Source organism: Sorex araneus, chromosome 3, assembly GCF_027595985.1.
Source record: "Sorex araneus isolate mSorAra2 chromosome 3, mSorAra2.pri, whole genome shotgun sequence".
NCBI classification, from domain to species: domain Eukaryota; kingdom Metazoa; phylum Chordata; class Mammalia; order Eulipotyphla; family Soricidae; genus Sorex; species Sorex araneus.
The window spans coordinates 182561557-182588678 of NC_073304.1; the positions used below are offsets into that span (position 1 = coordinate 182561557).

A 27122-nucleotide genomic window follows, 5' to 3' on the forward strand; every position below is an offset into this window, starting at 1 on the left:
GGAGGGACAGAGGCTCTGAGGGGTTGAAGCTGTCCCAGTCTTCCAGGGGAAGATGGGTGCTGGGATTCTTGTGTATGTGTGCACACATGCATTTGTGTGCATGTGTGTTTCTGAGTGTGCCCATGAGTTGTGTGCCCATGAGTTTGTGTGTGCATGCGTGCATGTTTGTGCACATGAGTGCATGTGTGTGAATGCATATGTGTGCACATGTGCATGCATGCATGCCAAGGGCCTCTGTCCTGAAATCTGCACTCTGTTCTCCTGGCCCACGGAGGTGATCACGACCTGTCCAGGGCAGCCGTCCTGGAACTGAGCTGATTAGGATCTCCTGCTTCTGGCTGACGCTCTGAGCTGCAGGAGCTGGGGGTGGGGGAGAGCTGGAGCTCTGAGGGCACCTGGCCTTGGCGAGGTGGTCAGCCCCATGTGTGCTTGGCCGCAGGGCACTGGGATCTGAGAAGGGCAGGCGACCAGCCCTGGAACAGGACAGTCAGACCCCTTGGCCATGACCTCTTGCACACCTGCTCTTGAGATGGCCAGGAAGAAGTTTCAGGGCAACATCGAAAGTGCCGGTGTAGGAGGGAAGGAGGGCACCCAGGCGGACGGGGCATCAGGGCTGCCCTGGATTCCGACCTGACCAGAACCCAACCAGTGGAATTGGGCCAGTGCCCTGCTTCTGGGTTCCTTTCCATGCTGAAAGCCGAGGGGGTGGATGTGGACGGGCCATGTCTGTGGTTGCTCCCACTGCAGTGCTGGCTTGAGGTGGGTAACTGCAGCCTCCTCTGCCCTCGGTCCTTCTCTCTGCGCTCTCTTTGCTCCCTGGTCCTCTCAGCATTCCTCCTGGTGCTAGTCCTGTCGTCCAGTGCTGTTAGCTTTTTGATCTGTGTTTGCAGAGGTTTGGGGCCACCCCTCGCTGTGGGTCTCTCCTGGCCATGCTGGGGGCCACTGAAGGGTCGGCCATGGGCAAGGCCAGTGCCAAGCGTGCGCTGTCCCTGGGCTTCAGGAAAGTGGCTGTGAAGGACCCAGGTCCACTGCTGCGTCTCTGGGCTGAGGAAGACCAGAGTGACTGACTGAGCTGTGGCACGAGTGGGCTCAGAGAACAGTGTCTGGCATGGCCAGGGGTCAGCCTCCCTCCAACGGGCACCCCTGCAGAGTTCGCCATCCTGGCCCTTCTCTGGCGTTGGCACTGGCCCTGAGCTAGTGGGGCTCACGAGGAAGACCAGCAGTTTCCCACCGCCCGTCCAGGCCCCGTGCCAGCCGGCAGGTTCACTGCGAGTGTGAGAACTAGTGACCTGGCGTCCTTTTGTGTCATTTCATCCTGTCCTGAGCCACCTAACTGGACTGTTGGGACTGGGTGCATGGTTTTGGCATGGGGGATGGTTCAGTGAGTGCTGGGGGTTCCGTGGCCCCAGGGCCCTCCTGCATATGCCACAGGCACCTGTCACTGGGCAAGAGGACAGTAGCCTCCCTGAACCCTGAGCATCTGCCACTTGCCCTCCTGAGCAGGACCGAGGTTCCCCGGGAGCAGAATTGGTGTGGGCACTGCCCTGGGCCCCCCTGTCTGTTGGGGCGCTTCACTAGCTGGATCTCAGGCCTGTGAGCGAGGGGCATGGGGCCCAGGGGGGACATGTGGGGGCTCAGGGGGATGTGTAGGCCCAGGGGCACTGAAGGGGGACGCACAGGGTGCCCACCGTCTCTGAGCCCTCAGCAGGACCGGGACACTCCCTCACTGCGCAGCCCCCCAAGCCAGCCTCATGCCCTTTGTTTCTGTCCTGGCTGGTGGCCCCAGGCCTGGGCTCTCCACAGTGAGGCTTGTCTTTCACTCCCTTCCAGACAGAGAATTTTTGAAGGAAAAGGAGAAGTTGGAAATGGAGCTGGCGGCAGTGCGGACTGCAAGTGAGGACCACCGGAGGCACATTGAGATCCTGGAGCAGGCGTTGAGCAACGCCCAGGGCAGGGTCATCAAGCTGGAGGAGGAGGTGAGGCAGGGGAGGCAGGTGTCCGCAGACACGCTGGACACGGGCATGTGCTCAGCGGGAAGCTGTAGGAGACGGGAGGCAGGGCCAGGGCCGCTGTTCCCCAGCCGGGCAGCAGCTGAGTCCCAGGGGAACCTTCTCCTCAGTTGCAGCCACCCAACCCCGCACCCAGCTCCCAGCCCAGGGTATCTTGCTGGTCCCACTAAGACTCATGAATCAGGGAACACTCACCCCAGAATGACCCGGGACCCAGGGGGAGGCCAGTGGCCTCTGGAGTCCTCGTGGGGCTCCATGAGCAGGCGCGGGATGGAGGGAAGTGGTGGTTTCTCCAGCCTTTTGCTTGAGTGCGGGCCGTGAGTGCTTGACAAAGCCCAGACGGGGCCCAGGCTTTGGCCGGCCCTCCAGCCTCCTGTGGAAGGGCAGACTGTGAGGGTCAAAGGTAACTCCATTGTGGAACTCGCCAGAAACTAGCTCCTGGCAGTACTACCAGCTGGGCACCGCCTGCTGCAGAGCGGCCTGGGATTTCGGGCACTGGCGGCCTACAGAGGGGGGTGGGAGGGCAGGTCTATTCCCATGCTCATGCCTGTCCGCATTCCCACCTCTCCTATCCTTCCTGCCCACCCTCACTCACAGTGTGAGCAGTGACTGAGGCTGCTCACACTGCAGGGTGCTCAGGCACCCACCCACATACACACACACAGACACCCACCCACACACAGACAGACACACACAGAGAGACACCCATAGACACAGAGACACCCACAGATACACAGACACACCCACACAGTCACTCAGACACACACACACACACACACACACAGTGCCTGTCGTTCTAATTTCTGCACACACACATACACCCCCCCCACACACAGACACCCACAGATATACACACACACGAGACACCCAACCCCACCCACCCCCCACCCACACATAGTGCCTGTCATTTTAACCCTTGCACATACATGTGTTTGCCAGACAAACCCTGACCTGCAATGGCTGTGGTGAATTTCTACACGACCGATTTTGCAGGAGCCACAGCAGTGGTGCCTGAGCAGCTACACGGAACCAGACCTGACCCAGGACGCCTCCATGGCCTTGGGAACCGTCTTCCCAGCCCACTTAAAATTTTGTTGCTCTAGTTTCCCCTTCAGCATAGAAGCAGCATTTCCTCATCCCCCTTGGCCTTCTGCCCACCTTATTTCCCTCCTTGTGGCCTGTAGTGAGCAGCGTGGCCCAGCCAGCGTGGGCTCAGGTGGCCAGCAGCTGCCCAGGTCTTGGTTTCTGAACCCTCTGGTATCCCGTCCAACTTCCAGCATCTCTTCTCTGATCATGCCCTTGTCCTTGACACAGCTGCGGGAGAAGCAGGCGTATGTGGAGAAGGTGGAGAACCTGCAGCAGGCCCTGTACCAGCTGCAGGCGGCCTGCGAGAAGCGCGAGCAGATGGAGCAGAGGCTGCGCACCTGGCTGGAGCGGGAGCTGGACGCACTGAGGGCCCAGCAGGTGAGGCGGGGTGGGGGCCAGCAGGGAGGGCATGGTGGGGGGTCTCAGCCGGTGAGGGCTGGCCTGGGGCCTAGCAGGGGAGGGCGGGTTGGGGTCTCAGCAGGGGAGGAGTGAGGTGTAGGGGTGGCTCAGGGACAGAAGGAAGCTGTCCCTCCAGGGAGGGTGGGCTGGAGTGGGGCTTACAGCTGGACGCTTCACTCAGGAGAAAGGGCATGCACATGTGGAGAAGGCGCATGCCGGCACAGCCCATGAGGACAGGACTTGTGTTAGTGTGAGTCATTGTGTGTGAATGTGGGAGTATGTGCCTCTGAGTTATTATTAGTGTGTGTATAGTGAGAGTATGTGTGTTAGTGTGTGAATGTGTTGCTGCATGTGAGACTCTGTGTGTGTGTGTGTGTGTGTGTGTGTACGTGGCCGAGGGCTGAAGGCTGTCTCTGAGGCACATGCTTCCCCGCCCTGGAGGCCATAAGATCAATGGGGCCAAGGAGTCAGCATGGGTGATGTGAATTGGATGATCAGCCTTGATCAGGAGGAAACAGACCCCAGGGGCAGCTTCTCTGGGCTTAGCTGACCTTGTGCCTGGAGCACTTCTCAGCCACTGCTTTACCCACCCATGGCGGGGTCCTCGGGGGCCATCCTGGACCCTGTGAGGCTGAGGCTGACAAGGCTGCCCTGTGCGAGTTCTCTGCCTGTCAGCATGTGCCCACTCTCTGCAGAGGGGCCTGGGCTTTTCCAGAGGCGCTCGCCTGTGTGGGCGGTGGCCGCTGAGACATGTGGTGCCTTTCTGTCCCCTTTGTGTGGGGCAGGACAGTGGCGCCATGTAGTCAGGGTCGCCCTGCTGGGCTTCCTCCCTCTGCAGGTTGCCTGTGTGCATTGTTGGGGGTGCGTGTCTGCCCTGTGGTGGGGCACCCACCTGGAGGTGACTGGGTGAGCTCTGACCAGAGGGGCACCTGGGAAGCCCAGATCGGGAGCCACTGGGGCCTCTGGTACTTCTGCAGAAACACGGGGCAGGCCAGCGGGCGGGCGGACCCGAACCTAATGCACCGGCCCTCCTGGAGCTGCTGCGGGAGAAGGAGGAGCGGATCCTGGCGCTGGAGGCCGACAAGACGCGCTGGGAGCAGAAGTACCTGGAGGAAAGCACCATCCGCCACTTCGCCATGAATGCAGCAGCCAGCGCTGCAGCTGAGAGGTGAGGCCTGGGCTGCAGGCGGCCCAGAAGGGTTTGCCCCGAAGTCCTGTCTTTTGGGGAGACCTCAGAGATGCTACTCCTCCAGTTCCAGCCCAGTAGAACTCAGGCTGTTCCCCGTGGCGGGGCTGGGGACATGGGCCAGGACACTCACCTGGCATGCTGGGACTGCATTGTTCTGCGTGCCCTTCCTTGGTCAGGAACTGAGGGCTCCTCTGGAAAGGCCACATGCCACATGTCTCACATCCCTGTGGCCCTAGAATAGCGAAGTGCAGAGAGCAGATGGTCGAGAGGGACTGTGAGAGATGGGTCCCATGGAATCTATGGGAGACGGGCCCCGTGGAGTCTATGAGAGACGGGCCCTGTGGGTTCTGAGACACAGGCTCTGTGGGCTCTGGAAGACAGACCTTGTGGACCCTCAGACAGGGTCTTTGTTGCTCCATGTCCTTCCTGGAGGTGAACAGCCCAGTCCTCCTTGGGCAAGGACTTGGGGCCAGAGCTGGTACCAGGGAAGGCCCTAGCCTCACACAGCTGACCGCTCTTGAGTCCCCACCACCTGTCTCCTGAGCACTGCTGGGAACAACCCCTAAGCAGAGAGCTGGAGTCGCCCCGAGCCTCCACAATAAAGGAAACGAGAGGTGCTGGGAGTCTCAGTGCTGCCTGTGTGTGATTGCCTCAGGGACACGACGCTCATCCGCCACTCCCGGGCTGGTAGCTATGGCGAGGGCTCGCTGGAGGCCCACGGCTGGCAGGAGGAGGAGGAGGCGGTGCAGGCTGCTCGGCGCTGCCAGGACATGGAATTCACGTAAGGCACAGCCCTTTGCTGGGCCCCGCTTGGGAGTGACCCGACATGCCCAGGGCTGCACCCCAGAGGCCGGCCTGTGCCCGCGGGGCTGCACCAGGTCTGGGTTGGAAGGTGGACACTGAGCTCAGGGCACAGCATTAGGTGCCATTTCTGGGCGCTGGGCTCCTGCCCTCCTGCTCAGGTATCAGCAGGAGACTTCCGGCCAGCCCGGCCCTGCAGAGGCGGCCTTTGTGGGGCAAGAAGGGTTAAAGTAGACCCAGAGCCAGCACCGCCTTGGCCGGGTGCTCTGGGTGGGAAAGAGCTCAATTCTCTCCCGGAGTTGGGGGGGCTGTCCACCGCTTAAACTCCCCCTAGAAAATAAGGCTGACACTCTGATGAGGCTTCAGAGCGCCCGGTCCCCTGAGGGGCCAGAGCGGGAGCTGCTGCCGCCGAGGCCCGCCCTGCCCACCCCGACCCTCTTCTGTCCGGGAGCAGCATCAAGAACCTGCACGCCAAGATCATCGAGAAGGACGCCATGATCAAGGTGCTGCAGCAGCGCGCCCGCAAGGAGGCCAGCAAGCCCGACAGCGCCAGCCTGCGGCCCGCCCGCTCTGTGCCGTCCATCGCCGCGGCCGCGGGAGCACACTCGCGCCAGACCTCCCTGACCAGCAGCCAGCCGGCCGAGGAGAAGAGGGAGGAGAAGCCGTGGAAGGGCAGCATAGGTGGGTCCACGGGCAGGGCAGTGCCGGCCCAGCCTCGGTCACAGACACTGTGGAGGAGGCAGCTCGTCTCGGCTGCTTTGCTGTGAGCCACGTGGGGCCCCAGTGCCCCCTCCTCCCGTCTGCAGGGAAGGCACTGGAGGGACAGGCCGACCGGGGGCTCCATGCCACCATCCGTCACTTGGCCCTTGGGCAGCATGTGGGGATTCGCCCTGTGCTCTCAGCCCTGGGCCTTCCTGGGGGAGCGAGGGGCGTTGGGGTGGTGGGGAGGAGTGAAGGCAGCCTGCAGGCCGTCCCCAAGGCCCCAACACCTTGCACGCTGCCCCCACCCTCCTGGGTGTCTCCCAGAGCCCCAGGGGCCGGAGATCCTCAGGAGGTTCCGGCGGGCCTTCTAGGAGGGCTGAGCCGGGCAGGGCCCTCCAAGGCCCCATCAAAAGACCCCCAATCTCTGAACTGGGCTAGAAGCGTCTGGAGCCGGGGGGAGGGTCCCGGTGGGTGGGGCCTGCTTTGACTCCCTGAGAACCTGGCCTGCAAGAGAACATGCATTTCTCGCTCAGACCCCTGGGCCCATGCGCGTGGCCATGCAGCACCCACACCACTGCAGTCTGTCTGACCCTGGCCACCAGCTGCAGCTCTCTGGGGGCAGCCCCCGGAATAGCTGCTGACCGAGACCTGAGCCCGCACACCACAGAGACTGTGCTCTGCACGAACAGCAGCCCCCCTCTCGCCCCCAGGGCTACTGCTGGGGAAGGAGACCCAGGAACCTGCCTGCAGCCCACCACTGCCCGCCCCCACCACCTCCACCATGCCTGCCAGCAGTGCCCACGCCAAGACGGGCAGCAGGGACAGCGGCACGCAGACTGACCGTGGCTCGGAGCTCTTCTGGCCCCACGCAGCCTCGCTGCCCAGCCGCGGCCGGTTGAGCGCGACTCCAGCCCATAGCCCGGTCCTAAAGCACCCCACCGCCAAAGGTACTGATGTGTGGGGGTCCCTGACACTGTGGGTGCTTGGGCAGAGCACAGGGAGACACCAGGGCCCAGGAGCCCTCAGGGATCCTCCCCACTTGTAAGCGGGGCCCTCTGAGAGGGGCGGTCTCGGCATTATCCCCCAGAGTGGTCCTGGGTGGGATTGGGGTTACTTCTGTGAGCGTGGGCACGCAGGAAGCACAGGGGAGAGCTGCCACCCTGGGTTTGAGCGCAGGGCCTGACGGGGCCGGACCTGGCCGCTGATGTCCCCCTTCTTTGGCAGAGAACTGTCCCAGCCATGGGAAGTCGCCGGAGCACAAAGGCCGGGCTGGCTGCCTGCTGCACAAGGCCGAGCTTCCTGATGCCGAGATGATGGAGGTCCTCATCTAGCTGGAGATGGCCCCGAGGCCAGCGAGGAGGCTGCTGGGAGCTGAACAGCCGGGCGACCCCGAGTGCGCGTGCTCAGAGGGGGTCGGGCTCGGAGAAGGACAGAGTTGGCGTTCTTTCTTTTTCTTCTTTGGTCCTTTTGTTCGTGTTGTTTGGGTATTGGGCCGCTCGGAACCATGCAATGGAAGGATGGAACTCAGGGCCCCCATGTGCCAGCCCTGCGCTTGGCCCTCGGCTCTTGGGGGCTCCACCACCTGAGCTGGGGTTCTTCACTGCCAGCCCGTCTTGGGCAGAGTCTGCATCGGCCCACTCTCGTTAACAGACAAATCTGGGTCCCTTTGGAACAGCCCCTTCTGCTAACCTTTCAGCAGGGTTTGTTCAAGCATCCTCCTGAGGCCCCTCTGTGACTGGGTGCAAGGATGGGACGTGGGGGGCTATGGCCCCACCTGGGGGCTGCTGTGTCTTTCTTAAGTCTGACTCTTGCCATCCCCCCCACCTGGTCTCGGCTCTGCCCCTGCTCTGCTCTCTCAACTTCCACTTCCCTTCCGTTCCCCTGGGTGTTAGCACTTATTCTGGGGTTTTCAGAGCAGCCTGCACACAGCTGTTGTGTGGCACAGTCACCGCTGGGCCTCAGTCACACACACACACACATGCACACACACACACACACACACACACACACACACTTATTCTCACACTTACATACAGACTCACAGATTCGCCGCCCTGCACTTGCTCACACATAGCTGCCGCAGCTCAGGGGAGAGGCAGGCACACCTGTGAGACGGAGCTCTTGGGGGCCGGGCTCAGGCTCAGCTGTGGGCTGCTCTGATGCAGGTCAGTTGGGCCCCTCCTGCCCGCAGGTGTTGCTCTGGGGGACTCGGTGAGTGTGAGTGTGCTGTGTGTGCTGCAGTTTCCCCTGGGCTTGGCCCAGAAGCAGCATCCGGGTTGGACTCAGGAGCTGCTGGGCAGTGTTTCACGCCCCTGGGGCCTGCCTAGGTTGAGGCAGAGTGCCTGCCTTTGGAGATGCGGACGCTGGCCAGGAAGGGAAGGGCCCCACATGGCCGCACAGGCCACCTGCCGCTGCATCTTTCCCCCCCCATGTGAGCCGAGGCCCAGGGCTTCACTGGACGGGAGCATCTGACCCGTTTGCTTCTGAGGAATACAGTAACTAAAGAGTTTCCTGAAAGTGGATTGGCTGGGAGCAGGCGAGTGCTGGTGCTTAATGGTTAATGTTAATGGTTCTGGCTGGAAACGAAAAGCCCCCTCCAGCCTCTTTCCTTCCTCCTTCAGGGGTCAGAGGCCAGGGGTCAGGGTGGTGGCAGAGAGGCCACTGCAGGTGCCTGTGGGGAGACACGCCCCAGCCTTCAGTCCAACTCTCCATCCAGGCACGTCCCCACATCTCCCACTGGGCCTCAGTTCCCTCCCCACCCCCAGTTTTCAGGCCTGTGCCCCTGGTGGCTTGTGTTTGGCCCCTTCCAGAGTGGCCCCTGCAGGGCCTGTGGGCGTCGTGCTGCTGCGCCCACACTGGTCATGTTGCCTTTCAACCATGTCCACGTGTGTCCGTGCATGCATGGACCGACCCGCTGGGACCATCTGTCTTCAGAGCTGTCTGCAGATCGCAGCCGGGCCTGTGGGGGAGCGGCCTCCTGCCCGCTTGCTTCCTCCGTCATCCAGCGCTGGGTGGGGACTGGCTGCAGCTCAGCCAGGGGTTGAGGGAGGGACGCAGAGCTCTACCGCCCACCAGGGAAGACCCCTCTTGAGGTCCTGGTGCCAGGGGCCGCCAAGTCCCTTACAGCTTTGTGCCCTCAGCTGCAAGTGTCCTGTGGGGTCACTTGCCCACCACAATCCACCAGCCAGAGTCCCCCAGACTTTGCTGCTTCGACTTGTGCCTTAACCTTGTGTAATAAATGGCTTTCGTGACTCCGCGTTCGTCCTTTCTCCACACAGGCCTGGCAGCCGCCACCACACAGCACCGTCTGGGTATTCCTGGCAGGCCAGCCTGGGCACAGCTGCGTGCAGGGTCTCAGGGCCCCGGGAGGGGTACCATTGGGTCCTGGTATGGGTCAGGCCAGCCCTGCCTGGGAACAGTACTCCGCCAGGGCACCATGTCCACTCCGCCATGCCTCCTGTTCCTGCCTGCAGTGGGTCAAGCCCTGGGCTTGTGATCCCAGGGGCACTCAGGACTCAGTGCCTGTCCCCGGGCTGGCTTGGCCCCACTCAAAGGACAGGGAGATCCCCGAATGCACGGACAGTGCCCTGGACCTGCCTGCTCCTCAGTGTCACCCGTGCCGGCGCCCCCTCTAGTGGCCATCTCGGGAATGGCGCTGAGAGGAACTCTGGCTCGTGGTCACCTCTGCTGTGTGGAGGACACTCACCACTCCGGTACTCAGTCCACGTGGGACTCTGAGGATCTAGAGGACACTTGAGTGTGCCCAAGGAACGGCGGGGCCGGCTCTGAGCCCTGGGCAGTGACCACCATGCGGTGGGGGGCCTGCAGATTGGGGCAGCACTCATCTTGCCCCGGTGTCCCCGTGCTGGGTGCTGTCTGGCCACCTGGCCATTCAGTTGACAAGCCACTCAGACTGACTAGCCAGGATGCCTGTTGGGGTCAGGGGCATTGATGAGGGCGGGGGTGAGCCTCTGTCTCAGCTGTTGCCTCTGACCATGACGGTCAGCAGGGAGGGACTGGGCCAGGTGACATGAGCAATGTAAGCCCAGCCTGATCTCACCGGATATCGGGAGTGGACAGGGGGTTCTCAGTGCCACTCAGCCCCAGCCATGGGTTCACTGGCCAAGTTACCTCCCCAGCCCTGCCCAGCGCGACGGCCGACAGTGTCCAGTTCTTCTCAGTACCCCCCACTCGCTTTCCCGCTCCCTGCCTTCTCCCTATCTCTCTCCTTCCTCTTGGCTTCTGTCGTCTGTCTGTATATCTCCCCTATGTTTCCCTCCACCCTCCTCTCCCCAGCCCAGGACCAGGAAGTCTCTGTGTGTGGGTCAGCCAGGAAACGAGTCCACTCAGTGGACGCTGCTCTCACCCCAACACCAACTGCAGTTCTGACTCGAGCAAATGCTGGCAACGGCGGAGGCACCCCAACCACACCCACGGCACGCCCTTGGGAAACTTCTCGTCCTAAAGCTGGGCCTTCTGAGGCTGGGGCAGGAAGCACACACACTGAGGCCACATCCTGTGTGATAGCCAGAGCTGATAAACGCTCACACACTGTGAGGGAAGGATCCTCGCCCATCAGTCACCGGTCCTTGCAAGGATCCAGAGACGCGCCGTTCCAGGCGGGGTGCTGGGGGCCCGCACCTGCACACACTGCCCACCCAGCACCCCTCACCTTCAGGGGGTGACCAATGTTAGTGTGCACAGAACTCTCACGCAGGTTTCTGTGAATGGCAGGGGTGAAAGGATGGATGCCTTCTCCCTGCCCCTGTGCGTGTGTGACTCAGCAGAGGGGCCCTTGTTGGGGTCATAGGTCATTGGAAATGTGTTAGGAAGAATATGTCCTCTGCCCCGTGGGATGGGGCTGCGTTTCCTGGTCACTGGGACGAAAAACCACATTGCCTCAAGTCAGAGGTGCTTTGTGGATGGGGATCCAGTGCCAGAACAGCTTGGGGTGAGTCTTCCACTCACCCAGCCTTGTCTCGGAAGGGGAGGGTGTGGGAGTTGGGATGAGTAGCACAAACCTTCTCCGGTGGGGTCAGCCCTCAGGGTCCTTCAGGTGGGATGAAGAACACCAAGTAGGTGGAGAGTCTGGAAAGGCGTGAGCCGAGGGCCTGCCATCACCCTTCACTGTCCATCAGTGCTGGAGGCTGCCCTCTCTCCACCTGTGGACCCAGCTGCCTTATACCCCTCCAGCCACTCATTCCCAGCTTCACGGGTTCCCTGATGCCCAGTCAAGCACTGCTCTCTGGAGGGGGGTAGATGGATGGGCAAATGGTGGGTGGGTGGGTATAGGGGGGTGCAGGGGTGGGTGGGTGGGTATAGGGGGATGCAGGGGTAGATAGTTGGGTGAATGCAGGGGTGGATGGGGGGATGAGTGCAGGAGCAGATGGATGGGTGGGTGCAGGGTAGAAGGGTAGGTGGGTGGATGAGTAGATGAGTGGGTGGGGGGTGCAGGGGTGGGTAGTGGGTTGCTGCAAAAATGGGTAGGTGAGTGGGTGGATAGCTGGAGGGTGGGTGGACAGGTGCATGGGTGCACCAGTGTCCATGGGCTGCACTGAGACGACACTGAGGATTTCTTGTCCCCTCTGCTCACCCCTCCCTCCCTCCCTAGGCTGTTGTTTAACTTCCTTAGAAGACTTTGCCCAGGGAGGTGGTACAGGGACCAAGGAGTTGTCCTTGCGTGCAGCTCCCCTTAGTCCAGTCCCTGGCATTACCAGGAGTAACCCAAAGGAGGACGGTATCAGGATGGTCCCTCTTGACCCTGGCAACCCCCTCCCAACGCCCAGCTGAATTCCCAGTCAGAGTGAGCAGGAGAAGCCTTAGCTGCTGGCTCCCTCCGCGACTCACTGCTGTGTCCCTGCAGTCCTCTGCTCTCCTGGCCTGCCCACTTCTGGGGAACTGGCTCGACCAGACCAGAACTGCTCATCCTCTTCTTGCCCTGGAGGACCTGCAGGGGAGTGGGAGGAGGGACAGAGGGGGGAAGAGACAGCGGGGGAGGGGAGGAGGACCGGGAGGGGAGGGGGGAGGGGCAGTGGGGGAGGAGAGAAGGCACAGCAAGTGAGGAGGGGGAGGAACAGCAAGTGAGGAGGGGGAGGGGTAGTGGGGGAGGGGAGGAGGACTGCAAGGGAGGCGGAGGAGGAGGGCCTGTAGGGGAGGTGAAGACGCAGCGGGAGGAGCCCAGCGCACACTCCGGGAGGCACACGCCCAGGAGCCGGGCTCATGAGGCCGGTTGGGAGCAGGTGGCCCCGTGGCTTCTGGCTCACCCCCTTCGTGCTCTTCTTGGGCACCGCCTGCAGCCTGCAAGGTGAGTGCAGCGATGGCTGGGCGGCGGGTGGGCCAGATGGGGGCAGGGCTGGGTGGGTCCTGGCACCCCAGAGCAGAGGCTGTGCCCGGTGCCCCGCTGGCCAGACCCTTGGAGGTGGGGGAGGTGCCACCCCTCCCCTGCACCATGGCCAGGCCCAGCCCGACAGGTACACTGAGGGTAGCCGGTGAGGGCAAGGGCGTCCAGGGGCTCCGGCTCCGGCTCCGCAGGGGCAGCCACACCCTGGCTGACACTTTGCAGGGAGCGAGACTGGAGCAGATGCTTCGTCACACTCAGATGCTCTCTCCCGTCATGCTCCCTCCTGGGTGCTCCCTCCCAGGCCTCCCACACAGGGCGGTGCCCACCTACCTCTCCGCCTGCGTCCACCATTCCTGCTTCTCCTCCACTGCCCAGGGCTGCACCACAGGAAGTGCCTGCCCCTTTGCGGGGCCCCTCCTCATTCTCATCAGGAAACTCCCCTGAGATTAGAACATACATTTCCTAGTTTTATTATCTCAGTAAGCAACGGAGAAATCGGAATGATCTCGTCCGTCCTGCCTCAGAGTCTGTGGCCACAGTGCCAGGGCCCGCCCCCTCTCAGTGACACGCCCGCCCCCTCTCAGTGACACGCTTTCCGCAGTGTGCCGCTCACTCAGCGGCATCGCCCACTGGGCGGCTCAGAGGTGTCCAGGGCACCCCATCCTCTGGAGTCTGAGCCAGCCTCTGGTGGGTGCCACCCACCTCGTGTGCTCGGACAGAGTCTCCCTGAGGTGCAGACAGGTTTCTCATCCCTTCCACTCCTTTCCCATGGCGAGCAGTTTGCCTGCAGGTTCTTGGAATTGTTCCTTTTCTATCCTTGCCCCAGACCGGTTATTCCTGACGGCTGGTGGCAGGAGAACAAATTGGCCCTGAAGCCCACGTAGTTGGGCCGGTGGGAGGGAGGTTCCTCTGGCTGTGAGGAGACACAGACACTAGGGAGGCTGCAGGGGCCAGTTTCCGGCACAGTCAATAGCTGATAAACTGGGGGTGTTTCTGTTGCTCTCTTTTTTTTTCTTTTTGGGTCACACCCAGTGATGCTCAGGGGTTACTCCTGGTTTTGCACTCAGGAATTGCTCTTGGCAGTGTTTGGGGGACCATACTGGATGCCGGGGATCGAACGCTGGTCGGCCGCGTGCAAGGCAAACGCCCTCCCCGCTGTGCTATCACTCGGCCCCTCTGTTGCTCTTTTGCTTTTGGTGTTTCCTCAGCCAAAGCAGCAGCAAACCTGCAGGTGAAGGCCCTGGGTCACGGGCACAGCTGGTGGGCTTCCTGGAGGCAACCCCAACTGAGCTCGGGCGCCCCTTGCTGCAGACTGCAGTGCTGGGCCAGGCCCTGCCTCATGCAGCTGAGGATTGGGGTCTGTGAAGAACCTCGAGGGGGGCAGGCTGGGTAGGGGCGGGGCAGAGGTTGGGGGTTGAGCCCAGGAGGGCCCAGGTCAGCCCTTGGACTCATCTTCCAATTTCCTGAGAGTTTCAGTTTCTAATCTCCCCCCCCCACCCTTTTCCTCAATCCACAGTGTCCATCGTAGCCGTGTTCAGTCCAGTGGTGGGGGCCTGGCCGCTTGGGACCGCAGTGCCCAGGCAGTGCTGGGGGCTGCACATGCTCACATGGACTCTGCCTTTATGTGGCCTCCCAGCCCAGTCACTGTGAGGGCTGGGCCTCCCCTCCGGCCGCCTCTACTCATGGCCAGAGTTGACCTGGTGCTGACTGAATGGTCCAGTGCCTGGAGCCACACCAGGGCCAGCACCAGCTCTCGGCTCCCTCTCAGGCTCCCCAGTCTGCTTTGGGGTTTGGTTTCTGGGTCATACCCATGGGTGCCCGGGATGAAGTGGTGCTTTGTGGGGCCTCCTGGAAGAATGGGGGTGGGGGAGGGCTGAGTCTGGTCCATCTCTCCAGCCCCTCAGTTTAGCATTTTAGAAGGTGCAAGATCGGTGTCCATGCCTGCTGGGTGCAGGGCGGGGCTCATGCTTCCCCCAGCCTCAGCCCTGGCCAGCAGCTGCCCCTTCTCAGAGCCACTGGTCTCCCAGTGCCCTGGACTGACCCCGGGAGAGGGGCACTAATGGAGGAGGGGTGAGAAAGGGGACACCCTGGGCACCCAGTGAGCAGCTACCAGGGCCCACATGCACGCACAGGTCCAGCAGAGGCACCCCGGGGCTCTAGAACCACCTGTGGCCCAGTGGAGAGCCCAAGCCCTCAGGCCCCTGGAGGTATGTGTAAGGGGACTTGGGCCTGTTTGTGGCATCCACATCACTGGACCGTGGCACCATCCACACCTACCATTGTCAGCTCTCAGGACCTGTCCCTGTCTGTGGGTGTGGGCGACCCTACAGGTGGAGCGGGCAGCAGGCCTGTGTCCCCTCCCCTTTCTGTCAGCACTGCCCAGATGTGCTCACACAGCTGTGCTCATCACAGCTCTGGGGATAGGTTTCAGTTGGTCCCTGAGGCCCTATGTCTGCACAGCTGCACCTGGCCTAGGTCTGAGCACTGCGGGGAGAGGGCAGCCTTGTGCCCTGTCCACCCCTCTCACCCTCACTGAGCTCCTCGTCCTCCTTGGAGTGTCTGTATGTGGGGGTCGTCTCCCTGGGGGTGCTCTGCAGCCCCTCACCAGCGCTTCATCCGTAGGCCCAGGTGTGGGTCTGTACATCGCGCAGGAGGCCATCAACGCCACGGTCACAGAGGACGTCCTGCTGTCTGTGGCCTACTCCTGCCCTGGCGTGCCCACTATTGAGTGGCGACACGCGTCCAGCCGGGGCGCGCGGCGCATTGTGGCGTGGCAGCCGGGGACGCAGGCGGACGTGGCCCCTAGCCACCAGCACCGGGTCTGCACCTTCGACAACGGCTCCCTGCAGCTGCTGCAGGTGGGCACCCGCGACGCCGGCGTCTACGTGGTCACCGTTTCTGAGCAGCTGGGCGGCAGTCGCCTCGGCACCATCGCATTACACGTGTCGGGTGAGTGGCCACGGGGCCATGGGGGCAGTGTTTGCGGCAGGGGCTGGCCACGGCAAGCCTGTGACCTGTGACTCCCACATAACCCCCCAGAGGTCCTGTACGAAGACCTGCACTTCGTGGCTGTAGTGCTGGCCTTCCTGGCCGCCGTGGGCACTGTGCTGGCTGGTCTCCTGTGGGTGTGCAGCAGGTGTGGCCAACTGCGGCGACACCCCTTGGCAGGTGAGGCCTGGGCCTGAGGGTAGGGGGTACCTGCACCCGGCCATGCTCACAGTCGTGCCCTTTGCAGCTGGCAGCAGCACGGAGCGGGTGGAGCTGCAGGACATGGACTGCTAGCCGGGTCCTCTGTGCCACGGGGCAGGGCAGAGCTGCTACTTCGCCCCCTTGAACCCCCCAACTCCTCGTGCCTGGCCACTGGGCACTCACCTACTCAGCTGGACCTGCCCCAGAGAAGCCTGAAGTTTCTCCGAGGACCCAAATGCCACCCTGCCCCTGAGCCCGGGCATAGGCTGCTGTTGGCAGGGCTCCCTCTGGAGTCTCCTCCACAGTGCTCGCTATTCGCCAGTCCCACCTTTCCGTTGACTCAGCTCAGCTCTCCTCGGGCCCCTTTCACAGCTGTGCTGTTTGCTGGTGAGTTCAGCCAGCGCTTCCTACATGCCTCCTGGGAGGGGGCAGGCAGGCGGGTTGTGTGGGTGGGTGCTGGTTCTGAAGATGCTCAGAACGCCTGGCCCCTCGTGCCCCAGTGGGGACCATGTGGTCTGAAGGTGAAAGTTCAGCCCCTTGTGAGCATCTAGCCCATGGGTATGGGCAGTCAGGAACCCCGCCCAGCATTGGGCACACCTGGGGGCCGATGGCACCTGGGGGGATGGTAGTTACTGGGGTCTGTCGCCAGGTGCGGGTTATGGTTCCAGGGGGCTTCGGGGTCCCAGAGGGTTCATGGCCCGGAGACCCCATTCAGGGCAGCCTTGGGCAGGGTATGGCAAGGGGCCAGCAGCCTATCCTGTGCAGGCTCCTCCCATACCTCCACACGTCGAGCCTTTGAGTGAAGACAGCTCTGCCTCCGAGGGGTCCGATGGGCATCCTGAGTCTGCAGGGGGCACTGGTCCAGTGCCCAGAGCCCTCCCCAAGGACCTGCACACGGCCACCAATGCTCCCATGTGCCCAGTGTGTGACTCCTGACGACCATGCGGAGCCATTGGCCACAGGGAGGTGAGTAGACTGTGTCCCTCACATGGGGGCAGCTGCCAGTGGACAGCTCAGGCTCAGCCATACTCATCCGGGGACAAGGTTCCACTGAGCTGGCGCCCAGGCTCCAACACCAGCACTCAGAGAGCCAGAGAGTAGAAAGGCCCCGGGTGGAGTGCTGGGGAGGGCCAGGGAAATGGCTCTGGTGGGCGTCTGCACGGGGTCCTGACCTTCCTAGGTGCCCCTTCCCGCTGTGGGCAAGCCTACGAGAGCACTTGATTTCTGGTTGTCCTGGTGATTCCTTTTCCATATTTTACCAGAGCAGTTAGTCTGGACGACGAGTTTGTGTCCCTCTGGTCTTCTGGCAGAAGCAGGACTCCTGCTGAGGCCACAATCACAGCATTCCTTGGGCAGGCGACCAGGACCACTACCAGCTGCTCTGGGACCGACCACCAACAGCAAATGCCACATTTCCCCCACATTTTTTGAGGGGGCTACTTCATCCCTCTGTAGTGAAATGAGACCATGTAGGCAGGAGTCAGTATCTGGACTATTACACTGTATGCTTTATTTGAAATTAACAAACACTTCAAAAAGCAAACAGAAATCCATTAAGTCAGTAACATTTCAGGCTAATCTTGCATTATCTTCTGCTTTTCAAAGCATTTACCACTTATAAAGTGAAAATTTTCCAAATGCAAAACACTTGCAAATGATTCCTTTTTAGGACAGAGTTCCTTTGGGAGGTCTCTCTCCCTTGTGCTTCTGTAAACTTCTCTAGGTGCAGTCAGAGCAGACAGGGGCTAAGAGCAGACATCAGCAGTTCCATTTTATAAACGAAATTCCGACCTTCCATCTTATTCCACTGAACTTCTTTGAAGGGCCCACGAAGATGACTCCATTTGCTGTCCTGTAAGACGTCGCTTTTCGGAAGGTCTTTGCACTGGTTTCGGGGAAGCTGTACCAGAATCTTGCTGCCACTTTCAGGGCCGTTCCGAACTGTGGAGCAGAGCAAGAGTCAACACACATGATTCCAAACTGGGAAGCGAGCCAAGCCCACCCTCCTTCTGCCACAGATGCTGAGGGAGTGAAACGCTGTCAGCAGTTGCTGGCGAGGCTGGCTGGAAATCTACATGCACAGCTGCCCCGGTCCAGGGACACTGGGTTATCGAGCCCCACCCAGAACCTACAGGTGTGGTGCCCAAACTACACAGGACAGAAAAATAAAAAGGAAGAAGGTGATTTGTATCAGGGTGGCCCAGTGTCTGCCATGTCCCTCAGTACCTGCCACCCAATGGACTAGCCAGCAGGAGGTGTGAGCAGAGAGGGGGGCGAGGAAAGCATGACCTGGGCCAGGTGGGGTCGCTGGGTCCCGAAGGAGCTGGGCTAGGACTCGGGAGGAAGAAAGGGGAGTGGGCTGGGAGGTGACAAGCAGTGACCCCTGGGAAGATGCCCGGCAGAGCAGAGCACCCTAGGCATACAGGGCGGCCCCTCCCAGGCTGTGTGCGAAAGCCCCCACCTGAGATGGCGTAGTCACCGCTCGGGGAGGCCACAGTAATGGCGGAGGCGTTGCCGATGCTCTCAATGGGCCCGAGACCCACGTGGTTGCTGAAGCTCAGGACCTGCCAGCCCATGACCTTGGCTAGCTGCTGCACGGCATGGACCTGGTGCTGGGACATCTGAGGGACAAACAACGCTCACTGGACAGAGGCCTTCCGAGACCCGGGCGCCAGCACAGCCTGATGCTCCTTCACCCATGGCAGGTAGCAGACTACATGCTGGCCCTGCTCTGCTCTGGGCAGGCTGTCCAGGGAGTGCTCCAGGGACCAGTTACCTCCTCCCAGGCGTCTCAGGGTGGTAACTAAGGCCGTCAGGGCTGGTCACCAGCAGAGCTCTGTGACATGGTGCCGGGGTGTCCCTGTGAAGGGCCCGCAAAGACCCTGCCCTAGACAGAACCCCATCCCTGAGACCCCCGCTGGGTCCAGGAGAGGCCCCTAGCTTCCTGGCCCACCTCTGTGTGGGAGCTGAGCTAACCAGGCTGGGCAGGTGGAACGAACAGAGGCTGCACCTTTGCTCTGCACCAAGGGAGCCGGTTGGCACAGGAAGCACAGCCTGGGCATCTCAGGGCCTCTATTCAACGCAGGACAGTGGGAGGAAAGAGGCCCTGAGTCTCAGAGCGAGTTTACGGGGGAGCTGGACCCCACGCCCAGAGCTTTCCACATGGTCCTTTGTAGAGGGCAATATTCTGTCCTGCCTTCAAAAACAGCACCAGAATTCCGGACCCCGCCTCCCTTCCCTGCTCCTGGAGATCACCTCAGCCCTTCTCTCACTGAGATACAGCCTGAGGCCGAGCCACCTGCAGTTACCTGAGACAGGAGGAAGTCCTGGAGCTCCAGCTCCTGGTGGGACAGTGTGATCACCCGCCCGTCCCGGTGAACCACACGGATGTGCTCTACTCCGATGTTCAGCTGCAACTGGATTGACCTGCGGGCGGTTGGAAAGGGGGAGGGGATAGGAGAGCAATGAGTGGGGAGGGGAGGGGAAAAGAAGGGAGAGGAGGGGAGCCGAGGGGGAGAGCAGAGGACATTCATGCCAACGAGTGAGGTGAGGCCCCTGCCCCAGCCCAGCACCCTGGGCAGAAGCCCAGCCCGTTGCTGCAGTTCCAGTGCATGCTCACTTGCAGATCTGCTCGTAGCCCTGCGAGGTGATGAGGACTTTGACACTGGACTCACAGGCATCGTTGATGTTGGACCAGTGTGCCTGGATCTGAGGGTCCTCGATCCGGCTGGCCAGGCTGTCAATGGTCGCTGCCACTCTGGTGAAGAGGAAAAAAGTGGCCACAGGCTGGACCTCAGGTCAGTGGCTGGACTATAAATGTGGGCCTGGGGGGCACCCAAGGCACCAATTACACTCACACAAACAGGGACCCCGACTCCCGGCCACAGAGAACTCAGACCACCACTGAGAGCCAGTGTGTTCCAGGGTCCACGTGCCTAGGAGCAGCCACTAGCCCGTGTCCAGCAAAAGATGCTTTCTGGAGCTTAAGGGCTGCCACCTGCTGCAGCCCTGGGAAGCTCAGAAGATTGTCTCCTCTCTCCAGGAGAGAAAAAAAGCAGATAAAGTGCAGGAGAGGCCAACAGCAGCTTCCAGAAAACTGGCCTTACCGACTCCTCAGGAAGATGTGTTTGGCCTGTTTGATTATCTTCTCCAGAAGCCCCTCGCTGCTCTGTAAGGAGCTGATTTCATTCTTATCATATGCTTGAGGACCCGAAAGTCTCATCCTCTTGTGGCCGAAAGGCGCGCTGGCGGGATGGGGCATCATGACAGAACTCACGGTCTGCTTGTGGAACTGTGGGGACAGCAGCATGAGCCAGCAGCCGCCCCTCCCAGGCCACTCTCAGCACCCTAAGCCAACCTTCGTATATGCAAGCTGAGTGGCACAGACGCAAACCCTTGGTCGCTCCGCCCTCCAAGGCCCTGACCTTGTAGGTCTCCTGGACCTGGGGCTCAGCATACAGGGACGGCGGGACGTGGGCTGTGAGCCAGCTGGCAGACACTGGCTCTGGCCAGGCCAGACCAGCAGACACTGGCTCTGGCCAGACCAGCTCTGGCCAGGCTTTGGGGATGGCCGGAGGAGCTAGGCCCAGGGGCTCCATGGCACACTTCCTTACCTCTCGAATCATGAGATGCAGATTGTGCTCCAGGACATAGAGGTGATCGTCGGGACTCTGCAGTTCAGCAGCGGCGCGCTGAGACTTCTTATCGTTGGAGGAATGACACAGGGAAATGGACAACTGCAAGTCTGCACATGGACGCAGGAAACACACATGAGATGCAGTGAAGCTTGGCCATCGCCAAAGCCATGTCTAAAGGAGCAGCTCTATCAGTATAAGCGTCAACCCTGATCTCCTAGAACCCGCCTGCCAGCTCCAGGGCCCACGACTAGAAGCTGCTCACGTCTGACACACGCATGCAGGCAGAGCCAGGGCACACGCATGCAACACCTGTTCCTCTGTCAAACTCGAGAGGGACTCAGCTCACGTGGACACAGCCAACTTTGAGTCAGACTTAGGGTTAGTCCAACTGCTTTTCAATTCTCTAAAACCCCATGCTTACACACTTAGGGTAACAGAATTCAAGACACCAAACAGCTCTTCCTAACTGCTCCCTCTGACAGAGCCCCGAGCCCCTGCCGAGTTGGAGGCCAGCCTGCCTGCGCCTTTCTGACTGCTCTCCACAGTGTCAGCTCCGAGTACTCAAGGCCAGCGTCTCATCCGTCCTCCCCCCAGACCCCCCACACGGCTGCCCAGTACCCTCTCCGAGTCCCCACAGGGCTGGCCGCTCTTACTTGGAAAGGGCTGGGAGAGAATCTGGTTTTTCACCACAATGTGAGGGATCTGCGACTTAATTTGAACAGCTTCTCGAGAGAGTTGTGCGAAGATCTCTTTACACAAGAGAACATTCTGTGCCGCCTCCAGCTTCGTCTGCCAGTGTGGGGAGCCTGAAAGACAGGAGGCATCCACCTGCGTCCGGCTGAGGGTGACTGCCGACTCGCCTGGGTGATGAAGCCTGGAGAGTCCTTGCCCAGAGCCCATTTTCTCTGCAGTGGGGACGTCTCAAGTCCTGGCTTCCCAGCTTGGGGCCTTCCACAGCCAGAAATACATCCCGAGTGTGGGCTCCTTTGCTGCCAGAGCACCTGTGCTAGGCGTGGGTGCGACCCTCGGAGAACCCAGGGGCATTTCAGAGAAGCGGAGCGGGAGTGAGTCTGTGCCCAGCCCCACCAGGCTGCCCTGACTTCAGTCTCGGGCTCCTGCCGGCCGAGGGCCAGAACCTAAGTCTCTATGACTCAGGCCACATCCCAAGTGCTACAGATTTTTGGTTTTAGTTCTTTTGTTTTTCTGTGCCATGCCTGGAGGTGCTTAGGGCTTCCACCTGGCTCTGCATCAGGGATCACCCCTGTCCCCTGTGCTCTCTCTCCGCCCCACGTGATGTCAACTGTAAGGTATTACCGGTGTGATGTGGCAGGCAGACCTGTGGTTGGAACACTCACGCTTTCTGTGTGAATGATGGTTAGCACTCTCACTCCCTGTATCCTAACAGCTGGGTTCCACAGGACAGCTGCCTGAACAGCGCCCAGAGTGCATTTCCCACCACCCACACTCCAAACATCTATTTTCCTACTTCTACCTTTGGTAACACCAGGCTCAGGGGCTGGAGAGAGAGAATGAGGGTGCCGGCACTTGGAGCTTACATATGGCCAATCCCGTCTGATCCCAGAGTCCTGCCATGAGCAACCGTAAGCACTGTGGAGTTTGGGTTCCCAACCAAGCACAGGGCCAACGCGCAGAATACCACACCTGGCTTGGACTTGGGCACAGGCTGCTTGAAGAGACTCACTGTGCCGAGGTCCCCTATATCTGGAGCCTGTTTTTGAATCGAAACCTGAGTGACAAGAACACAGGAGTGAGTGAGTCGGCTTCTGCCTATAGGAGAAACGGGCTGAGGTCACTGTGGCAAATACCTTGATATATGCAGAACCCTCTAAGTCACTGGGAATCTGGACATCGAGGGGACAGTGGTCCTCAGGAATCTTCTTGTCCAGGTCGATGTCTGTGTTCTTTATGACCTCAAACGTACCGTGATGGGGAAAGAGCGAGCCTGAGGGTGCATGAAAACAGGAATGAAGATCACTGCGCCCACACCGTGCTAAGGACTGGAGCATGGAGCACTGCTTCCTGACCATAGACCATAGACAAAGACTCACCCAAATGTGTGAAGGGTGGCTGGCAGGCACTGGGAGGCATCAGAAAGCACAAAGCTATCTACCTCAAGGACAGAACTTGCCTCAGAGGAGTATGCACTCATGGGCCACCCAGTGTGTCTGGGTAAGCCACACACTTCCAAGACGTGTTTCCTCACACTCAGTCCCGGCCTTCATGTTGGTGTGAGCAGCCTCTGGGAGAAGGTTCCACAGGAATGTCCTCCAGCAGGAGGACCTGGGATGCAGCAGGCATGGCCTGCTCCTGAGCCGCCAGACTTCGGAGTTCTTTCTTGTAGCCACATGAGCTATGCTCAGAGTTTACTCCTGGCCATGCTAGAGATGGGACAGGAAACCTACGTGGTGCTGGGGACTGGAACTGGAGTCTGCCCCATGCAAGCAAAGCACCTGAACCCCCAGATGATCTCCCTGGGCCTGAGAGGGAACTTTCTGTGTAGTTCAGAGGTTGGGGAAGATGTTCAGGGTTGCAAAGTGCTATGAAGAGGGATGTTTTACATCTGGGACATGTACAAGAACTAAAAATAGAATATAATAAAATCTTTTATGCTTGGGGATGGACAGCTGAGATAAATGGGTAAAGTGTCCACATGTGATATGGAGAGAGATGGACACTGCAGAAGACCAAGCACACCCGTGAGCAGGGCTGAAGCCCCTCTACTGTCCCTCTGGACATGGCAGGACTGAGCACCCTGTTATGAAGGCCACAGCTAGGCCTCCCCACTCTCATCCTTGGCATTCAAAGATTCACCCCATTGACCCGTGAATCTTAGTGACCTTCCCTGGGCAGCACCTGGCTGTGGGGGATGCCGGTGTCCTCCCTCTCCAGGATGCACAAGCAGCCCTGACTCCCACCTGCACTCCGGTAGCTGAGGTCACCCAGGATCTTGTCGCCCACTTTCCTGAGCTTCCAGTGCTGCCGCAGCCGCAGAAGCTCCGAGTTGAAGTCTCTTTGCAGCTTGTTTTCTTGGTTTTCCGTCACGGATTTGGTCAGTCTCTCTGCCCCCTTCAGCAGTATCTGGGCGGCCCCAGCAAGAGACTTCTTCTTAGAGATCAGTTGTAGCGTCTGCAGCAAAAGCAACCCAGAGTGACCTCCAAATCAGGCACTTTCTCTGTGTTAAAAAGCCTGCTTGGGCCTAAAAGGCAGTACAACAGGGAGACTCTGCCTTGCGCTTAGCCAACCTGGGTTCAATTCCCGGTATCCTGTATGGTTCCCTGAGGACTGTCAGGTGTGGCCCCCAAAACATAGAATATTTTTAAAAATAATAAAATTAAAATGCCTACTCAAGAGAAAATGTGGACATGACAAGGCAAAGAGAAAGTGCGAGGGCACGTGCATAATGGCCTCAGGCTGGAGAGTTCCAAAAGAATACCATGGCCTGGGTGTGAATCCATGGCAGCACCTGTTCCTGAGCACTGCTGGAAACTACCCCCGACACGAAGACTGGGGTATCCCCCAAGACCACCAGCTGTGGTCCCCCCATCCTATCAAATCAATACTTACGACGTTATCAGTGAATGTTTACTCTGTATGCACCTTCATACACCTGGCTCGCACAAACAATTCTCAGGTATAAAGGAGTCACTGGCACATGCAGAGTCCCCGTCTGCCCCCAGGCATCGCACACGCCTAGCACATGGGGTGATAGTGCTGACTGAATGAGTGGGCGGCCCCAGGTAGGCAGCTCAGAGGCTGGTGGGCTTCATAGTCAGCTGCCAAGTGCTGTTGGAATCCCGACTATGATACACAGCACTGGCAAGAAATTCCTCCACTGATATCTGATCTTGAAAATCTGATGTGAAGTCAAAATTTCTGTATTATCACCAGTGACTAGCAATTTGCACAGTAACCAGACAGACTTCTGAAAACCAAGTCTGATTAGAGTGTTCTCTGACTATATGTGTGAAAATTAGAATTGTCATTAAAACGTCAACTGTATTTTTGGTGGCAGAGAGCAACCTGGCAGCACTCAGGGGACCATACTGGGATGCTGGGAATGGAACATGGGTTGGGCATGCAAGGCAAGCATCTTACCCCCTGGAGTATTTCTCCAGCCCTCTACATGATTTTTCATTTTGGGGGCCCACCTGGTGATGCCCAGAGTTTACTCCTGGCTCTGCACTCAGGGATCATTCCTGGCAAAGGTCAGGGGAACATGTAGGATGCTGGGGATTGATACTGGTTGGCAGCGTGCAAAGCGAGCACCCTCCCCGCCGCTGTACTACTGCTCCAGCCCAACAGGGTCTTTTGATCAAATGTGGAACATGAACCTTCTTTTTACTTTTCAAATTTGTAAAAGTTCTTAGCCAGTTCAGAAATTTCTGATGTCTGCAGTGGGGCGGCACTGAGGCTCAGGCAGGGTTCTGATGCTAGTTTCCCCTCAACACCCCATCTTCTGGGCACTAGTTCTGGTGAAGACAGGAAGCCAGGGCTGGAGATGGCTGGTGACAGAGAACGTGCCCAGCAGCTTGAGGCTGCAAGTTTGATCCCTGGCATCACCTGCAGCACGAGTACTGCCTTGGGGGACCTCTGTGCCGTGACAGTGTCAGAGTTCAACTGACAGCAGCCTATGTGGTAAGATGTTACAGCCAAGAGTGCAGCTACGGGTCATCTCAAAGCACCATGGAGGGTTGGTGTGGGGAAGGCAGGGAAAAGCAAAGCAAACAGGTTCGGTGCTGGCTTTTTGTTGTTGTTGTTTTTTTTAATTTGGGGGAGCCATACCTGGTAGTGCCATTCCTGGAAGGCTATATGGGGTGCTGGGTATCAAATCTGGTTGGGTGTGTGCAAAGCCAGCACCCTCCCGCCTGCACTCTCTCCAGGCCCGTAATTAGGTGCTCAAAAGCCTCTGGGCAGCCTTTCTACACTGTGAAGAGGACTGTGGGTTGGGCCACAACCAGCGGTACTCAGGGCTTGCTCCTGGTTTTCTGCCTGGATCTGTCCTGGTGGAGTTGGAGTGACCATAAACAGTGCCTGGGACTGAATACGAGACCAGTGCCCTCCCCATTCCCTCTGCGGCCTCTCTCACGAGCCATTAGACCCATGGTTTCTTGACCCATGGTCAGGACTTCTCTAGCCAGTCACTGGGTTCTGGCTGAAGACTCTTCCTTCTGGCCATCTTGGGAGATGACCCTGCTTGCATGCATCCTCTGCCTTCCTTTAACCTGCCACTGCTCAGAGAAAGAAGGCACTCTCGGCAACCTCAACCCCCTGACTCGGACTTCAGCGTTTCCTATGGCTTGGCCTTGTGACCTTGTGAGTAGCTTTGCGCGTGGTGCCCACCCGAGACCAGACGGTCACCACGTGGGGTTCTGGAAGGACAGTGAGTGGACACAGCAGAGGGGCCAGTCCCTGGGCCGTGTCTTGCTTGCAGCTGGGCCGTCTTCTGGGCTCGGCGTGGGGAGAAACAGGCAGCGGGGACGCGGCAGGCTTGAGGCTCAGCAGGCTGGGGGCTCCTACCTGCTTGGGGGGCAGCGCGTCCTGGGACACGGGGTCCAGCGTCATGAACTTCCTGTCGCGTACCACGCTGAGCACATCGTAGAGCACGCAGACTTCGGTGAGCGCGCCGCGAAGGCTGTTTCGCACCGAGTCCCAGGGCCAGAGCGAGGGCTGCAGCCGGACCAGGCCTGCGGGGAGGGGCAGCTGGGCACTGGCCGGGCGCCCCTGGGGATGGGGCTGCTGGACGCGGGCCGGGTGACCACCCCCCAACCCGAGCCTGCACACGCCCCCCCCACCCCCGCGCCCCGACCCCGCGAGCGACCACAACCCCCTGGCGGCGAGCCCTGGCCCGCACACTGCGCTGAGCACCCTCCCACCCCCGGCGACCCCGCTCACCCTCGTCGTCATCGGGGTCGCCTCCCGCCCAGTCGTGCGCGTCGCCCTCGGTGCCCGGCTCGTCGTCGTCGGAGCCCGAGCCCTGGCTGAAGTCGATGCGCTGCGCCAGGCGCGCCAGGTTCTGTGACATGGACAGCGGCTGCAGGTAGGTCTCCGTGCCATCCAGGCCCACCTCCTGCACCTGCTTCTCGCACGCCGACTCGATGCTGATGCGCACGGCGCGCACCCCCGACATGATGGCGGCGGGGCCCGGCCCGGGGTACGACGGAGACGGCGAGGACTGCGGGAGCGAGCGCGGGAACAGCGCCTGGCAGGCACCGCGGCCAGAAACTCACGGGACGGCGCTGGTACCCACTTCCGGCCGCGAGAGGCTCACGGGGCGGTACTGAGGCCCTACTTCCGGCCGCGGGAGGTTCACGGGGCGGTGCTGGACCCACTTCCGGCCAGCCTCCCTGCCGCGCAGAGGCTCACGGGACGGCCCCCGGACCCACTTCCGGCCAGTCTCCCGGCCGCGCAGAGGCTCACGGGGCGGCGCTCCCTGCCCGCCGCCCAGTCAGGTGTTACTGAGGCGGCGTGTGCGGGCGTCGCGATGGGCTGCTTGCGCTCAGCCGGCGGGGCCCGACCCACGGGGTCGGCTCCGGTTCTGAGCCCTTCGCTCGCGCCACGCACTCCAGCATGTCGGGGTGGCGCTAGTCCTGCCGCCCCGCGCCTCGCGCCTGGCCGGCCCCCACAGAGCCGGGCGGGGCAGTGGGTGCTGGCCGAGCGCGTCAGCCTGAGGTAAGAGTGGAGAGACACGACCCGAGCGTGTTAACGCTTTACGCCCACCCAGTCGTTTATTAGAAAGTACTCAGGAACTT

At 60.5% G+C, this 27122-nt stretch overlaps 3 protein-coding genes across 8 annotated transcripts in view; 2 read left to right on the forward strand and 1 right to left on the reverse strand.

The window, feature by feature from the left end:
* Positions 1–9427, forward strand: part of AMOTL1 (angiomotin like 1) — a 30322-nt gene extending 20895 nt beyond the window's left edge. For 4 of the 5 annotated variants that reach the window (XM_055130916.1, XM_055130918.1, XM_055130914.1 and 1 more), the window contains exons 7-13: positions 1831–1976; positions 3324–3473; positions 4472–4662; positions 5339–5464; positions 5939–6165; positions 6879–7133; positions 7411–9427. In XM_055130916.1, the coding sequence (XP_054986891.1) occupies positions 1831–1976; positions 3324–3473; positions 4472–4662; positions 5339–5464; positions 5939–6165; positions 6879–7133; positions 7411–7517 (1202 nt within the window). In that variant the 3' untranslated portion in view covers positions 7518–9427. The remainder of the gene's footprint in view (positions 1–1830; positions 1977–3323; positions 3474–4471; positions 4663–5338; positions 5465–5938; positions 6166–6878; positions 7134–7410) is intronic. The other variant, XM_055130915.1, reaches the window with a different exon arrangement.
* Positions 9428–12331: 2904 nt separating this feature from the next.
* VSTM5 (V-set and transmembrane domain containing 5) lies at positions 12332–17664 on the forward strand. 2 transcript variants are annotated; one of them, XM_004605175.2, is made up of 6 exons: positions 12332–12490; positions 15149–15475; positions 15566–15694; positions 15762–16102; positions 16481–16681; positions 17539–17664. In XM_004605175.2, the coding sequence occupies exons 1-4, from the start codon at positions 12406–12408 to the stop codon at positions 15806–15808; spliced, it is 588 nt and encodes a 195-aa protein (XP_004605232.1). In that variant the 5' UTR covers positions 12332–12405; the 3' UTR covers positions 15809–16102; positions 16481–16681; positions 17539–17664. The 2 variants fall into 2 exon arrangements, with proteins under 2 accessions (XP_004605232.1, XP_054986079.1); XM_055130104.1 differs by lacking the exon at positions 17539–17664 and adding an exon at positions 16978–17068.
* Positions 17204–26723, reverse strand: MED17 (mediator complex subunit 17). The gene is made up of 12 exons (XM_004605176.2): positions 26266–26723; positions 25891–26057; positions 23289–23499; positions 22179–22315; positions 22015–22099; positions 21006–21158; positions 20329–20459; positions 19822–20006; positions 19335–19472; positions 19024–19141; positions 18177–18336; positions 17204–17656 (listed from the first exon to the last, which is right to left on the reverse strand). Exons 1-12 carry the CDS (start codon positions 26498–26500, stop codon positions 17445–17447), a joined length of 1932 nt encoding a protein of 643 aa, XP_004605233.1. The 5' UTR covers positions 26501–26723; the 3' UTR covers positions 17204–17444.
* Between the last annotated feature and the right edge of the window lie 399 nt (positions 26724–27122).